The sequence below is a fragment of the Cottoperca gobio genome, chromosome 24, assembly GCF_900634415.1.
Source record: "Cottoperca gobio chromosome 24, fCotGob3.1, whole genome shotgun sequence".
Lineage (NCBI taxonomy): Eukaryota > Metazoa > Chordata > Actinopteri > Perciformes > Bovichtidae > Cottoperca > Cottoperca gobio.
Genome location: NC_041378.1, coordinates 22352201 through 22368744, shown reverse-complemented (window position 1 = coordinate 22368744; position 16544 = coordinate 22352201). Strand labels below are relative to the sequence as shown.

At 40.6% G+C, this 16544-nt stretch overlaps 1 protein-coding gene across 3 annotated transcripts in view; it reads left to right on the top strand.

Annotated features, from left to right (window-relative positions):
• Positions 1 to 3590: 3590 nt before the first annotated feature.
• The window catches only part of LOC115028846 (uncharacterized), a 24907-nt gene continuing 11953 nt past the window's right edge, over positions 3591 to 16544 (top strand). Inside the window, exons 1-13 of one of the 3 annotated variants that reach the window (XM_029462719.1) lie at positions 3591 to 3825; positions 4097 to 4183; positions 4498 to 4576; positions 4665 to 4767; positions 7959 to 8072; positions 8153 to 8269; positions 10752 to 10912; positions 11518 to 11664; positions 12342 to 12444; positions 13755 to 13883; positions 14160 to 14342; positions 14984 to 15237; positions 15665 to 16544. The exon at positions 15665 to 16544 is cut by the window's right edge and continues 35 nt beyond it. In XM_029462719.1, coding sequence (XP_029318579.1) covers positions 3807 to 3825; positions 4097 to 4183; positions 4498 to 4576; positions 4665 to 4767; positions 7959 to 8072; positions 8153 to 8269; positions 10752 to 10912; positions 11518 to 11664; positions 12342 to 12444; positions 13755 to 13883; positions 14160 to 14342; positions 14984 to 15237; positions 15665 to 16544 — 2376 coding nt within the window. In that variant the 5' untranslated portion in view covers positions 3591 to 3806. Of the gene's footprint in view, positions 3826 to 4096; positions 4184 to 4452; positions 4577 to 4664; positions 4768 to 7958; positions 8073 to 8152; positions 8270 to 10751; positions 10913 to 11517; positions 11665 to 12341; positions 12445 to 13754; positions 13884 to 14159; positions 14343 to 14983; positions 15238 to 15664 lie in introns of all 3 variants that reach the window. The other 2 variants (XM_029462718.1, XM_029462717.1) reach the window with 2 other exon arrangements.

The window sequence follows — 16544 nt, the reverse complement described above, 5'->3', positions numbered from 1 at the left end:
GGAAAATAACTTCCGGTTCCAATTTACAAAATAAAAGATGTTGACAAGGGGGAAGCACACTATTGAAAGCCCCAATTATGAGATATTTCGTCACAATCAAATATAAATGAATATGTCAAAATTATAAAACTATTTAGTAGACCTAGTTATTAAGTAAATATAGATTAAAACGATTGGATACATGACTTACTAAGTAACATTTTATTTATAATATAAATATAATAAATATTAAATCCCAATTGTGAGATAGTATGTCAAAGTTTTATATTGATACATCTTTACTTGCCCTTAATCTGAGGGATATAACACTTGTAATATGCAGAACAACTTTATTGTTAGACCAACATATTTTGGCTTGTGGCCTTTATAGGTCAACATAAAACTCATTACAAAGAAACGTTTTCATAGGTTAGGTATAGAGCAGGAAAAACAACACTGAAATCACTAAAGACAAGATATTCATGGGAAAGGGGCCCCAAATGGACCTGTTGATATCATGCTTACATGGTGCATGTATGGTTGATTGTGTCCGTGCTTAGTCAAATCATCACATACAACTGGCATGCAGCAAACCTGGGACAAGGTGGTATTGTTTGAATAATTAATCCATCCCTGGGAATGATTTTATTTGTCTATGTCTGGGATATTTATGTATTCATAGAAAGCCATGTACTGATCACATGGTGTCTCAAATTATTTGCTTAAGAGGGACAAATAATAGGTAGCAGTTGATAGAAAGATCCATGTTTTAATCTCTTCCTGTGTACATTTGCTTCAAACTGTCAGTTGTCAAGATGTCTTTTTTGCTTTAGCTGATCAAGTATATTAACTGTTTTTAAACTGTTAGGTACCACATGTCTGAATACTGACTGATAGCCAGACCTTTAAGACAAAAAAAGAGTTTGCAATGATATGATGATATGATGTTAAGAAGTCAGTAATCAGATATTTATCTTCTCTCTTTAGTGTCTAAAAGGTTTATTTAACTGAGTCAGAATGAGTTGTAAGTTAATGTGTTTCCACATAATTGTGATCAGGGTCAAGTTGGAAAACAGAGCAAGCTTAAAAACTATTCAAATCACAGATATCAAAATAATAAATACACGCTGTCAGTGATTCCTACAAATATACCCATGTATCTTTGTTAATAATGTCAGGGGGCTCTTTCCTACTGCAACGCAAACTCAAATTTGGATATTTTTGTGAAATTTGCTTTGAAATTCTCATGCTAGCATTTTAATGCCACCCTCAGGGCAACAAGGATAAATACATTCATATAATGAGACAGTGTTCATTCATATTTGAGAAGGTGAGGAAACCTGTAAAACATGCTGGGAAGACCACATCCCCCATGATGCCTGGGAGTGGCTGGGAACATTTACTAAGCCATGTTTCTTTTCTGAACCTGACCCAGATATGCAAGATAAACAATGGATGAAACTGTTTCTTTATGCGTCAACTGAAGCGTGCCAAGAATGTGTCCAATCGAAATAACAATGTCGTTGATGAAGAGGTGAAATCAGCATGACAGACACCTGCAGGGAGGAAGTCATGTGTTACAGAGCTGGACTGTTAGCTCCAAACACTCCGAATGAGAAATCAGCTCTTGGTCACAATTGACCTCTGAACCATCTCAACAAGTGTATATGAATCTTCATGATCACTGACCGGGGCTTTGTAGACTTAAATCTGTGCTTAATTTAATTTTTTTTATAATGTTTTACTCCAGACAGAATACAAATGTCAATTTAGTAGATGCTCTGCATGGTCAATGAATGGGATATTTATGTCTTGTTAAATTGTTGTTTAGTTTGGTAGTTGTGCGAAGTGTGAAATATGCTGAAATAATGTTATGCAATTTTGTTTGGCAAGTATTTTGCAACATATAAAAGTATAAGTCATGGAGTAAAATAAACATAATGTAATGCTGAAATCCAGCTTCATATTTGAAAATGTAGCCCTTTTTTTCTTTTGAAGTTTTGATGAAATAATTTAAATATGTGGTTTCCACTTAAACTATATTATCTTTTGTCTCTATCTTTATACATATGTATATGTCTGTTTATATGTGTCATGCCTCATGGCATGAATTATTTTAGCATTGAGTAAACGTTTATTCAACTCAAGCCATTTAGATTAAGTTCATTATTCAAGATGGCAGCCATTTTATTAACTGGAGAAACAAAAAAATGAGTTGTATGCAAATATTAGCTGCCGATTTACAAACCGTAGGCAGATGTATGCCTATATTAAAAAACAAGGACCCTTAAACTGACCCTTATGAATCACCAGTTTGGTTGTGAATATCATATGTAAATAAATGTTCATAAAATGACTGTTCAAATCATAAATTGGCTGATCACTGTGGAAATGGGGAATCTCTCTCAGTCTTTAAGGAACCAGCATGCAGTCTTAATAGCATGTTGGCCTTATGAATCACAAAAAAGTGAGTGAAAAAGTCAAATAAGTTGTGATTAATCTCAGACCACATATTTTGGATTCAGTTTTCATTCTTGAGAACAAAATATTCAGAGTGAAATCTCTCCATATCAATGGAAACTCTTCCCTTTTCCTCTTTCTCCTTAGTCTCCTAATGAATGAACAGAAACAAATATGATCCGCCATTAGATCAAAGTGAGTTGATTAATTACTTCAGTGAAACAGGAGGTGAAACTAACGTTCTGTGTGACAATGAATCCCATGAGCTATGCAGTCAAACCAGTTCAGTGTATTAACAGAAGATGTTACTGCACAGGAAATGCTTGCAGGCATAAGTGGCCTAACCAGCTGCTAAGAGCCCCACTGCACACTTCTGACCCACAGGGTCCTCACATAAGAAATGTGAACTATTTACTAATTTTATAATCTTGTCATTAATTCAAGTATAATTTACGGTATTTATTTATACAGTTATGTATTTGTAGCTATATGAAAAGATTTACTGAACACAAAAGAGTGTCAGAGATCTAGTATTGCACTCCCATGAGGTTTGGGTTGTGAGAAAGAATGTTCAGATTCGAAGCAGCAGAGGCTCAGAGATTGTATGGGTAAATCTTAAAAACAGCCAGCCAAAAAAGACAACACATATCTTTCATTCATCCATCAATTGAACATGCCTATGTACAAGAAACAAGTGCACACCTAGTACAATATATAAAAGTGATCAACACCAATTACAGAATTTGAGGAGCCCCCATAGTCCTTCAATATTTTTATTTTATCTTATGCTCACAAGTTATGGAGTTAAAGTAGTTTATGAAAGTCCTTATCCTTTGCATTGCTATTTAATATCAAGTGTATAGCTTTAAAAATTTGAGACAGCATATCAGGAATACAATTTGCAGAAATACATTGGCTTAAAATAATTTTTGACTGAATAAATAAAATATCAGCCACTCATATAAACTTTATCTTTGTCGTTCGGTCAATCATTTGGGGTGGGGTTGGGGTACCAGGGAGCACCACAGGACTTCTAGGAACCTGGCCCCGGCCACGTTAGACCTCGTGAGGGGAGGGCCAGGTCGTCAACAATTTCTGTCCGTCCTCCTCTGTGTTTTCTCCGCCCTCTTTAGTTTATAAATGAGCCGAACAGCATCCAGTCAGCGGAGTTAGCGCAGCTGAATAGACGCAACATGGCGGAGAAAGACAGCGAGCAGCCGCCGTCCATCCGGTCCGGTTCTCCTGCTCAGCAGTAGAACTGTTCTGCGTTGCTCAGGTCTCTCAGGTATAAAGTGAAGGGACAAGTTTGCGTCGCAACTTCAAGAGTAAAACTGTTGTGGAAATGAGGCGCGAGCGAGGTATTTGAGATGAGCCGACACGCAACAGGTAGGAGAGACAAGTGTAAATGTGCACGCGACAAAGATTCATATCCCCAGTGGCTAATGTGGCGGTAACTTGTGTATTTCACTTAAGTTCTAATAAATGTTTCGTCCTCCTCATCCCTTTTACAGAGTGCTGCTCATCAGCCAACTTTTTTTCTAAAGGCTGTGAGGAATTTGCTGGACCGGTTCCTCCAGCGGTCATATTGCAAGGACTGTTGGAAATTCTTGTCGGGCGTGTTTTCAATAAAAATAATCATTTCCCAAAACCCTTTCAGGCGTCCAGGAGTCTGTGCAGGAGTGTGCCTCCTCCCAGCCGCTGCCTGCAGATCATGTGCTCAGCTCTGCAGCCGTGTTATTCCCTGGTAGCTATTAATCCACTCTGCCCATTATTGTGTTCAGTATTGTGACTACACTGCATTTAGTGACCAGTTTGGCCAGTATTGGAAAATTGCCAATTAAGACTTATAGAGCTTATCTCAGCACTTAAGGGACTGATGCTGATGACGGTACATCATTTATTGAGATATTGACAATAATCAATTAGAAGTTGCAGTTATATTTGCAAGATTGATTTGATTTTTTGAAATGTAGGTTATGCTACAAATTTGTGTTATAATTTGTGTCTGTACAGGTGCTTTTGATCAACATGGCTGCCCTTTGATTGTGTTCCCAGTAGATGAGCAAGCCAAACTCTCCTCAGAACTAAGCAAAGCAGAAGTGGTGGACTTCATAAATTGCTTTCTGGGTCTGCACAAGTATGTGGAGGCAGACAGGCTCATTGTGTGTATGTGAGTGAGCGGGAGTACAACATGTACTGATGGTTGGATTGTTCTCTCTCGACAGTAGGAAGCAAGAGAAGGACAGTTTGGTGTCCGTGGTGGCTGATCTGAGGCACGCCTCGCTCCCTACGACCAGGGTCATCGCCGAGACTCTGCTTCTGCTTGAGGTACTGTCATAGCAGAGTGCACTGTGTGACGCTGCAGCATGTCTCCAATGATTGTTCTGAAACTAGATATCCACCGCATACACAAAGGGAAATCTAGATTTCCACAGTACTGGCTTCATAAATGGATGGCCCTTTTGTGAAGGATTGTAGATACTAGCCTGACTATAGATTTGATTGAAGAACTGGATATAGTCCAAGATGGAGCCTCTAGAAGTTTCCCAACCAACACATTAGCCCAAATGTTGTGCGGCCCACTGTCTGCGTGCACTACATCTCTCCCTGGCCTTGCCTATTCGATCCTACTCAACCTGTTGACTTCACATTCACACACCGCTTGACATGGAAAGTTTTTACAAATATGAAACCGCCTAGAGTTTAAAAATTCACAATACAAAGCTTAATCATTGACCTGCAGTTGGAGATGTCCAGTCAACTATTTTACAGACGTCTATTTTACATTAGAGGTCTATGGGAAAACGGCCTTTTGGGATACATGCATACAATACATACATACATGCATACAAATTGACTGATCCTCTTGTCCAGTAATCACAGTTTAGCGTGAACTAGGACGTCCGTCATCTTTTGGCTTTAAAGGGATAATTCTGTTGGTTAGAAGTGGGGTTGTATGAGGTACTTATACATGGTCTGTGTATTACCTACAGTAGGTGGTGGTCGGCACGACCCAGTTTGGAGAAGCAGACAGGAGTATCAACACGGAAGTTAAGCAATGTACTGCTGTGGACGGGGGCAGCAGCAAAACATTAAGCCACCTAAAATGCCAACCTGAGAAGTCTAATCAGTGTACGCTATATTTAGAATTTATTTCTAAACACGAGGATGCACATGCATACGAACTTGGGTGATGTGCTACACACACTTCCAATGTTTTCACACTATTCCACTAATCTACAGACAGGGGTTAAAGTGGGCTGGAACAATCCAGAATGGTGTTCCGGCACCTTCGTCTATTAAGTAAATAAATCTGATGTGCAGTTTCATACATTATAATAATGTTAAGCCACTTAATTTGGCGTGTCCTTCAGCCTGACGTTCTTCCAACTGATACTCACGCAACAAATCTGAAAGTAAAATGGAAGTGTATCTGTTTCCTGAGACGTACGAGTGACGGACATCATAAACGTTTTCTGTGTGGATTGGCTGTTAAGGTTTCCCCACCAACAAAATCCCACTTGCTAAACTGCTGCTTGTTGCAGATAAACATGGATGCAACGTGCTGAATTTCAAATGGTTACAAAATCTGCTCCTTCTTGTCTTTTAAAAGCCTGAAGCTTGTAGGTGTGTTTTGTATTCAGGATATCATTGAAATACTTCACTGGGGGGGTGTGATGTTTCCATGCTTTCTTTAAGCCCCAGCAGCTTGTTGAAGTTGGTTGACAGAATTTGGAAGATATCTTGTACCACTGACATGAGTCTGTGAGCAGTGTTCAGCACTGGGTTCGGCACCACAGGGGGGGGCTTCCTCTGTAGTAAATCTTGCCCCCCTCTGTTTAAGATGTATGTGTCCATATTGCTCACTGTTGTTGTCGTGTGTAGGTGTGGTGTGGTGCGGAGCGCAGCAGAGGAGCTCGATACAGACTGGACACATCACGTAGTTAGGTTTCTTAGCATAATTTGCTTTTCGTGGTCGTAAATGGAACTTTCGGCACATTCCATTTTCCCCACTGAGCTGCAAATTGTTTATGAATGTAAAGTGTATATAGGCTCTGATAGTGCTACGTTCTAATGTGAGTGCTCTGATTCATAAATGCATTATTTTGATTTTGAAACTGTAATCTAATTATGTTAAGGCCTTTTCTGAGGTTATTGCATGGTTACATTTATGAAAAATATATTTTCCTTATAGCTGCACTGGGTACTGTAACTTGCATGCATCATTGCTCGTTGTATTTACCAACCAGGATGGCTCACTCGCTGCAGAATTTAGCACAACTTTTGATATGTCAGAACAGCCCAACTGTGAATCTCCCATCCTGAAGGGAGCGTTCTTCTCTGCTCCAGAAAAGATAAGACTGGTATTTTATATAACCTTGCATATTACAAGTGAACGTATTGTGCAAGTTGAGATCAGACAGATGTACGAACAGAGCCTTTGTGAAACGGCAGCTTGGTGTTTCTGTCTGAATTATGCATGAAAGGACTTAGAGTGGGTCCTCTGCGCACAGCAGTGACGCGCTCAACTTGTGATTGCCCTCTTGACTAGCAGAGCTCTTTCCTGCAGCATAAAGTTATGCAACATTAGTTTTATTGATTTCAAAGAGCTGTAGTCTGAGCTGATCTTCAAAGTACAACACCAAGTGCGTCATGTTTGTGGTGGAAACCCTGTGAGTGTGGGAGACTAAGGGGGGGGTCACATGCTTGGTTATTTAATAGAAAAGCCTCAATGAAATGAGCACAATTATGTAGGAGATGCTGCATTTTCACACCCAGATGAACTGTTCACTTAAAAATAAGAAAGTTTAGTTTGGCCTGATGTCTTGTATACCGACATGTTTTAACATTTACTTTGTAAATACAAACGTCTGGGATAAGGAAACTCATAATTTCCATTCAGTCTTAACTCGTGTGTTGTAGTGTTTGATCCCATCTTGATGTTTTGTTAGTTTTTTTTTTTCCAGGACTAATTGATTTATTTTGATTCAAGATTAATTTTACAATGATTTGATAACGAGCTAAAAGATACGCAGCCATCACTATATCGCTGGATTAAACTGCCCTGAGGCCCCCGACCGCAAATGGCCCCAAAGGTTGCACTTTTACTGAAAGTCAGAGTTTTGGGAATTTGATTTACTGAAAATGTGAACACTCCACTAAAGTACAATGTCAGCAAATGTCGTGTAGAAGGGCTCTGTGTCAAAATGTACTTGCGACCTTTACTTTAGTTGCACATTCCTGAATAAAAATACCACAAACTGACACACAGAACCGTTGAGTACATATATAATTATAGAGGCAGTAGATGTGGGGTCAATAGGAATCCAACAGCACATATTTGCCTCGAGGTTTATCTGTCATATGTGTAGTGGTCATGGTTGGACTTGCAGTTCTCGTGGGGCCCACTGGCCCATACACACTCATCTTTCCCAAATAAAATCATTACAAAAGAAAACAGGAAATGTTTTTCTGAGCATCACAAACTGTGCTAACTTTTTTTGCTCTTTCTTTTCTAGCTGCACAAGAGGACCGTCCACAGTGTGTACATCATTCAGCCCAAAAAGAAGGATGCTGCCAAGCTGTTGCTGAAGCTCCTGGCTCCGTCAAAATCATTCACGGCCTCTTTCAAGGTGAAGGAAACAACACATACAGTCCCCCTGGTTTTGTTTAGTTTTGACTTCAGTAGGTAACGCTGCTCATCTTTTTGCAGAAAGTTCTTCTGAAAGAAATCCCAGAGCTATCCAACTACATTGACCGAAGCCAGCTAACCCCATCGTTGGGAGGCTACCTTATTTACTGTCACCGGAGTTGGGTGGACTTCATTAAGGTCAGTAGCTCTACTCTTGACTGCCTCCAAGGAAACAATAAGTAGGCTACTACAGGGGTAAACATGTCTGAGCTGGGAGTAATGTGTTATCTCATAAATATTGTTGTAGTATTGGAATCAGTTCAGCTACATATAAATGTTAAATCTTCCTACAAATCTTAGCTGTGTAAAACTGTACTATACATAATTTATTTTGGGCATTGTCAGCTAGCTAGCTTAGCTAACTGATAGCCAATGTAAACAAGCAGCAGGTCTTAAAGGGTGTCAGCAGGGGTGAAAGTAAAAGGATTGCAATGACTATCTTAAAACCAATTATTAAAAACAGACCTTTATTTTAAGCAAGTTACTGTTTTTTACTTTAATGTAGGCTACTCCTTTTTACTAGATTAGCTACTTCACTAAGGATGGCTAGCTAGCCAGATGCTATGATTGGTTAGCGCACAGGTTGATGTTATTTAGACACGGTGGTAAAGTTATCAGGCCCTGGTCAAAAGGAACAAATGTACCTTTTTTTATTGTATTGTGTACAAATTCCATACTGCATACTAATACTATAATGTATACATTATGAACTGATGCAGATTGTGCATTATGCACGGGCCAATGACTACTTGAAAACAATAACGACTTGTGTTAAATTCCACTACATGGAATGCATTGGGCCTCATGCAAGAAGCCTATAAGAACAGATTCATGCCTGTGAACTTTCACATTCACCAATTTCTCTTGGGAACAAATACAATTCAGCAGTGGTCTACGTAGACGTCTCGTACGAGTCACACTTACATTGATTTAAGAGTTCAGAAGTCGTATATAGCAATTTGTGGGTGTTGAGTATGCTAATGATCACATTTCATGAACATGCAGGAATCCATCGAGGTTAAACAAGCCGTTTAAGATGAGCTTGTGCAGTTAGGAGGGTTTGCTGAGTCTTACTTGGAACACTCATGCCAACAATAAAAAGAAATTGAATAAGAATAGAGAAATGTTCTTGCATGTGTACATAAATATCAAATCAATGGAATCTGCATCAGTGTTCTCTATCCACTTGGAATATAAATATTGACAAATATACTATACAGAAATATACACACGGAGGATATTAATAATCAATGTATGAAATAATTAATAATGGTATCCCTCCGTAAATGAAAACTTCTGATCTGTGTGTGAAACGCAGATATCTGAGTGATTCAAAGCAAATGTCATGAATCTGTCTTATGATCAGTCGGAGGGCTTAACACAAAGTAACATTGTTCTGCTGTCCTCAGCAGTGTTACTGTGTACTCACAAATACATGTTCCGTTATTCTTTCAGAGTCTGAAGTAGCACACAAATATACTGTGTTTATGAGATGTAAATAATACTGCAGCCAAAATATTTATTCCACCTATTTGTTTTTGAAGTATTGCTGTCTGTGATGGAGAGTGTGCGTCGGTCAGGAGATGTTTTCATGTGTGAATCCATTCATGAGCTCCGCCTGAGCGGCCCGCGTCTATTGTTTGTTACCTTGGTGAAGCGTGTGCAAATGCCTCGCGTGATCAGCTGACCCTATTAGCAAGTGAAAGGAGCCCCTCTTCCCATCACATTATACATTCTGTCATGGTCATCTGAGGCATTTGGCCCCGATGACAGTATTCATTAGCCATAGCAGCTCTCTGCCTTTAGGAGACCTATATAGGCTGCAACTCCATAATCTCCTACAGAGACCTACATTTAGGTTGGGGGTGTCGAACTTCTGTTGAGCATAAATCAGAGCAACCTTACAATTGGCTTATCAGCAGCTTGATTTATTAGAAAGATTAGACTATAAAAGTGAGTTTAAATCATACATACAAAAATAAATAATGGTTGAATGTGCAGAGGCCCTAAAGGCAAGTGAGACTTTTTCCCCTGTGATCCATTTTCTATGTAATCTAAACTTTGTTTTTTATGACTTAAGAACAGGTGAAAAAAAGTTGCCAGGATAATTCTTCTATAAAAATGTTTTGGCAGGTGAATTATTTTTTTTTTTTTTGTAATTCAAATTTTGGCCAGAAGAGGCTTAAGTGCACCACTACCCCATGTTTTACATAGGACTAAAAGTAGCCATTTATGCAACAGTTCTGTTTAGATAACCTGCTCACACACATTATATACAGTATACCTTGTGTTTGGAGTGCATGTAGAGAATTAAACTGACCTGTAAACATGAATGCTTTTAGCTCTTGTGGTCAAAATGAGTATTACAACAACAAAGATCCAGACAAAAAACAAATGATACTGACAGTTGAGTCATAAACATAAGAGAGAGAATGACTTGGATCAGGTTTAGAAAATGGATCTCCAGAATGGTATTTTTTTTTCTTAATTGCCTTCAAGGCTAATCAAAAACCTAATGGATACATTTTTTTTACAGTTAAGTGTCAATATGACCTTGTTTAGAACACAATAGCAAACTTGGCATATGAAATCGCCTTTCGCCTTGTACTGCTCCTTGCAGGAGATCGATGAGTTTGTTCAGAAGTTCCTGTCTGTGGTCCAGCGGCTGCCCTCGTGCATCTCCACCCTCCAAGCTCTGTCCAGGCTGCCTCTGCCCTCAACCTTCAGCGAGCTGCAACACTTCTGTTCCACCAATGAAGTCAAGTTCCTGCAGCTCAGGAGGTCAGGCTCACAACTGTTTTTCTACTACTCCCCTAGGCCAACAGTGGTTCAGTAGATCTGACTGCATTTATTGATTTGAGAATCAAAAAATCACTGTATGTGGAATTAATCGTATGCTGTCCTCCTACTTGCAGGGATATGTAACCGTAGCAAAATGTTTCTAAATTAAAATTAGTTAAACTTTGACCTCGATTGCCGCTGACCTTTCGACACGCAATTAATAAGATAACAGCTGAATGAAGCGGCTCAGGCAACCATAGAAACCTAACTAACACGAGGCTCTGCGGGCTACCTTGCGGTGGGTGCAGAGGACATGTCCTATCATGTGAAGGCAGCTTTAGGATATTGTCATTATTTACATGACCTTTCTATAAAGTAAAATACAAATATTTTTCAGTGACTGTTTTGTAGCGAGCTGTGCTCAGGTTTAACCTCATGAATGTATTTGCAGTGTTAAAGTGAAGAACATTTTCCACACTGGTAACAAGAACACCGCGCAGGTTACACAACCAAGAAACAAAACACTGACTTGTTTGTTTAGATTTTCTTTTACACATCTTCAAACTAACCTATATTAATATTTCTGTGTATGTTTTGTTATGCAGGGAGCTGGGTCTGGATGAACTGCTGAGGCACTGTGAGAGTGTTGTGGAGAAGCTGCGTTGCCCTGAGAAGGAGCCGTGTTACCAAGCCATGGCTGGCACTGCCCTCTTCACCCACACTGCCTTCGACATGCTCCAGAACCACAGCAGGTACTGCAGGCAGCCAGCGCACAGTGCTCAGTTACACAAAATAATACTACTGCTCTCAAATGCCTTCATCTTAATCTCCTGGAACAATACGTCCCACGCATACCTCACAATGTTACAATGGTCCTGTGTTGCACAACAGCAGTCATATTTTATGGAAATTAAAGCTGCATTTGGTAACTTTTCATCATATTTGCTGAAACTGTCTGTATATCCTGACATGAGACAGATAATCTGGGGAAAAAAATCATATTCCTTTGCCTCCCCCTCCCAGTGCTCCTAATGGCATTTTAGAGATTCCACTGCGTTGAAGGAAAACAACCAATCAGAGCCGAAGAGTCTAACGCAGTGTCGCTGCTCGTGAACTCCGATCTAACTGTCAAACAAGGCAGCGCTGATCAAATATGAATCAAGATTCAGTGACTGCATTGTCTCTTTCTTGCCTTATGTGTTTAGAAACTTATTTTAGGGTACCGTTTAGCTATAGAATTAGAAAGTTTGTGACCCGGCCGCCATGATAAACAGTCGAGCCAAAACCAAGCACACCCACCGGCCGGAGCATAGGCCTTTCAAGGTCCATTCATTTAGATGTTTTAGCAACCACTAACTGGCCCACAGTACGTTGTAATATAAATGGATGATGCCAGCTGTTAGTTAAAGATCTCTTTTGTATTATACAGGATATGTGCAGCTGTGGAAAAAGTGGAGCAGCTGTCACGGCAGGCCTTTTCTAAGGCCCGTCTGCAGCTGCAGATGTTCCAGCTGCGAGAGGATGCACTGCAGGCGAGTCATCGGACAACTGTTTGGGTCCGAGAGGGCTTTTAATTTGGTGCATTTGCCTCCTTTGGTGTGGTTAATTTGGACTGCTATGAAAGCTGTCAATCAAACTCTACTGCGGACTAAACAAGGATGGGACCACCTTAAAAGTAATGTCATGGTCTGCCTCCACGCCTACGATGCTGTGGTTTAAAATCAAAACAGACTTATTTCCCCTTATGGTTGGAACTAGATGGTAAAAATAAAAGTTTTTTTTTTTAAGACCGCCCAAGGTTACAAACTGTTAGGAATAGGGAGGAGGACTTGATAATGGTATTAAAAGTTTCTTAAGCAGAGAATAAAATTGTGGAAGGAAAAACGGTGCGTTAATAAAATAAATTAAAAACTAAAATGACCAGCATGGTAAATAAATGTAGTAATAATAAATTGTATTTATAAAGCGCCTATTACATATCTATTAGCACAGTGTCATCTTTTAAGCTCTTTAAAAATACATTTATCTGCATTTCAATTTCTTGACTGCAGGTCAACCACACCTCCTCCCTGTCACCTCCCTGCTCAGTTGCTCTGAGAAGTTGCCCTAAATCACAAAATTAATATCATTTGGTCTCATTTGAACAATGTTACTGTTTCTTCTGCCCCACCAGTCTCCTGTTCACTCCTATTTCTCAGCACAATCTATGTGAAATTGTATCTCATATGCATCTTTCCATTTTAGATGTAATCTAAATGGAAATGGAATGGAAACGACATGGGTAATATTAGCTTCCTCCGTGCTATCAAGGAATGGATGTCACTTAACTTCCTTTATCTAAACTCAGACAAAACCGAGGTCCTTCTTACCGATCCTCATAACTTTGCCTCAGATGTAAAATCCTCCATCGGCCCTCTGGCCCCCAGTGTTACACCCTCCACACGAAACCTAGATGTTATCTTTGACCAGAACTTGAACTTTGACCCTCACATTAACAAGCTTGTCTAAACCTCCTTCTTCCAACTCTGCAACATCAGGTGCTAATCATTCTTAAGGAATCATCAATGGCATGGCACTCTTTGGTTCTGTTTTAATCTTTAACTGCGCTGCATTGGGAGTTTATTTGAATTGGAAATCATTTGTTGCTGTGATTTTAATTATTGTACTTTTCATTTGATCTTCAAAGATTTTAACAGTGCAGTCCTTCCCTTTTTAATAAAAGTATAGTAATAATCTAACCAGTATGATCAAAATATCTCAGTACTCTCCTTATAGCAATGTAAGTAGCTGTAGTCAAACTGTCAGGCTACTAACAAGTACATGTGTTTACTTCTGCTTACAGATCACAGAGCGGATCAAAACTCTTCTTGAAGAGAAACTCCAGCCTTATAAAATAGAGATTACCAAGGATGCTGTAAAGGCAGCGATGTTGGTGTCTGAATTTGAGGCATCCATTCACAGCCCTGCTATGGTACTTGTGATATGTGTTCTTTCATTACATTTTGGAACATGTAGCCTGTGTTGTTGTTGTTTTATATGTTGTCCAAGTTGTTGTAGTGCAGACCCAGTCAGACTGTATTGTAGTCTTTCCCAATACTTTTAGATATCCATCACCACTCACACATCCACTCTCATCCATACTTGCTTCAGCAGCAGTAATCATATCATCTTTCATAATCCCTATGGTTAAATGTTTTGGTATCTATTCTATCTTCAAATAACTCCAAACCCTCCTCACCTCTACCAGGCACTTATTCGCTGTGCTGAAGATGTGATCCGCGCAGTGGCAGAGATCCTGCTGTTCGACGGTCAGACCCGGGATCACTGGGTTCTGGATGTGGAGCGGCTGAAGGAGAAACTCCACTCTGCTGTGCACTTCATTCTGCAAACCCTCAGAGCGGTCTCCAGCTACCATCATCACTACAACAAGGCAGGTTGTCAGAATTTGAGGACATTTAACAGTGCTGGTGTTTGGATCACCATCAATTGCAGTGTCTACTGTAAAGTAGAAGTCAGAAGATGAATTGACTTTTTTTAATAATCATTAAAAGTCATTTCTCAAATGGAAAGTATTTTACGTGCCATCTTCAAAATGAGGATTTGCAAAAACAATTGCTGAATTGTTTGCGTGTGAGATGTTTTATTTGAGTTGCAATTTAAATTGGCACATTATTCAATGTGACGTGATGTAAGCACCGAGCCATTTGAGTTGAGGGGTCTGTTGGTGTGAAAGGATTTACATTTTCTTTAGCTTCAAGTTTAGGCAGTTAAAATTGTCTGCTAAAGTCTCCGCTGTCTAAGACATAAACTGTTGAAATGTCATCTGATGTGTAAATTCTGAAAGCAGATGAACTGTTAAGCATTTGACATTTCAGTTAAATTAAATTTCCCTTGTTTTTATAGTTTACATTTCAAGTTGAAGCAGTGGAGATGGTTGAAGTGTCGGCTGGTATGCAAGCAGTGATGGCGGTCCGGTTTCTAGGTTGACTGTGCATTGTGTGCCCCCCCCCCCCATGACCCCCAACCTCCCAAAATGCATATCGTGAGCATGTTTTATTGTTCCTCTTCCAGGCCAACAGATGGTACGGTCTGGTCCTCTGTGAGAACTTCCTCCAGGCGCTGCTGTCAGGCATTAATGGAGACGGTGCTCTCACACAAAGGCAGAGGAGCAACTTGGGGACGATCCCTGCATGGAGGTACAAAATGTCCACTTTCCTCAAGAAGAATCGCCCTCCAGATACGGAGGAGCTAGTTCATCTGGCTCATCTTTCGAATGCCATCCCAGATGATGAAGTCCAGGAGGCAGGCAAGCAGATGTCTCAGCGGTGAGAGAGCATCGAGTTTCATTTGCCACATCAATTTACAATTTGTTTAGGTGCTGTTATAGAATCTTAATCAGCACATGGATTTGCTCTGTTGTCATGGAGATGGATCATGTTGGCTACATTGTTAAATGGTCCAAAGCTCTGGATTTGGCAGGTGTTCTTCAATAAAATGAATAAATGAAAACTTCCAGAAAAGACTCGCAACAAGATTACATGGGAGTACCATGACGTAGGGTTTTATTTGTATTGCCCACTCCCAACATGTTCTACTACATCATCTACAACAGTTGTAGACCTGGAACATTTTGGCTGAGTCATGTTGACACATTTTTATCGACACCACAACATTTCAATTGCTGACAAACTATATTTCCCCGGTACTGTTACACGCCAAATTGTACAGCAATCTTTTCTTCTTCTTCCTTAGGTGCATGACCCTGAGGAAACTCCTAATGTCTTCTGGCCCTGTGGCTGTCGGTCATCTCCAGCTGGCCTTACAGTGGCAATATGAGTTGTTGCGGAGCAGTCATGTAAATCACTCCCCTGCTGACGGTACTACAAACGGAACCGCTAAGAAAGCAGCTAGTCTTCCCCAGACGTCTCCATCGACTGCGGTATCTGGGACCGCTGAGGGCAAACCCCCCTCTCTCAGCTCATTCGACTCGGGCTTCGATGGAGCTGGGAGCTGCCAGCTGGAGGCCTGGGGAGGGAGGGAAGGAGTGGAAGGTCTGTCCAGAGCAGCGGGGACCAGGGACTCTGTGGATTTGAGGCTGACTCATGGCTGGACTCTCAAAGAGAATATTTCCAGCGATTCCATTTCTGAAGATCACAGAGAGGAGTTTGACCTCGGCTCTGTGGGAAACTCCTCCAGGGCTAGCATCCAGATCGTCCCTAAAGTAACCATGGATTCCCTCAACTTGGAGATCAAAGTGAAGCGCTCCGCTGCCCTACCCAATAATCCTTGGCTTAGCTTGCCGGTAGACAATCTGGAAAACTCGTACACGGTTACCATCACACAGAACCCAACACCGCAAGAGAGAGATCTACAATTCCACGATCCCTCTGACCCCTGCACGGATGCCAACCAGTCCAGCAGGTGTCAACATCAGCCCACACAGACGGACGTGTTGAGCAGCACACAGCCCAGAGGGCCACAGAGCAGGGACTGGACGCTACGTTCACAAAGCAGTTTAGAGGATCCTGAACTGAGTCCCATTCACAACATCCTCTCCAGCACGTTCACCGATGGAAGAGACGGTTCCATCTGCAACACAGAGGGGATTCCCACTCTTCTCTGGGATTCTTAT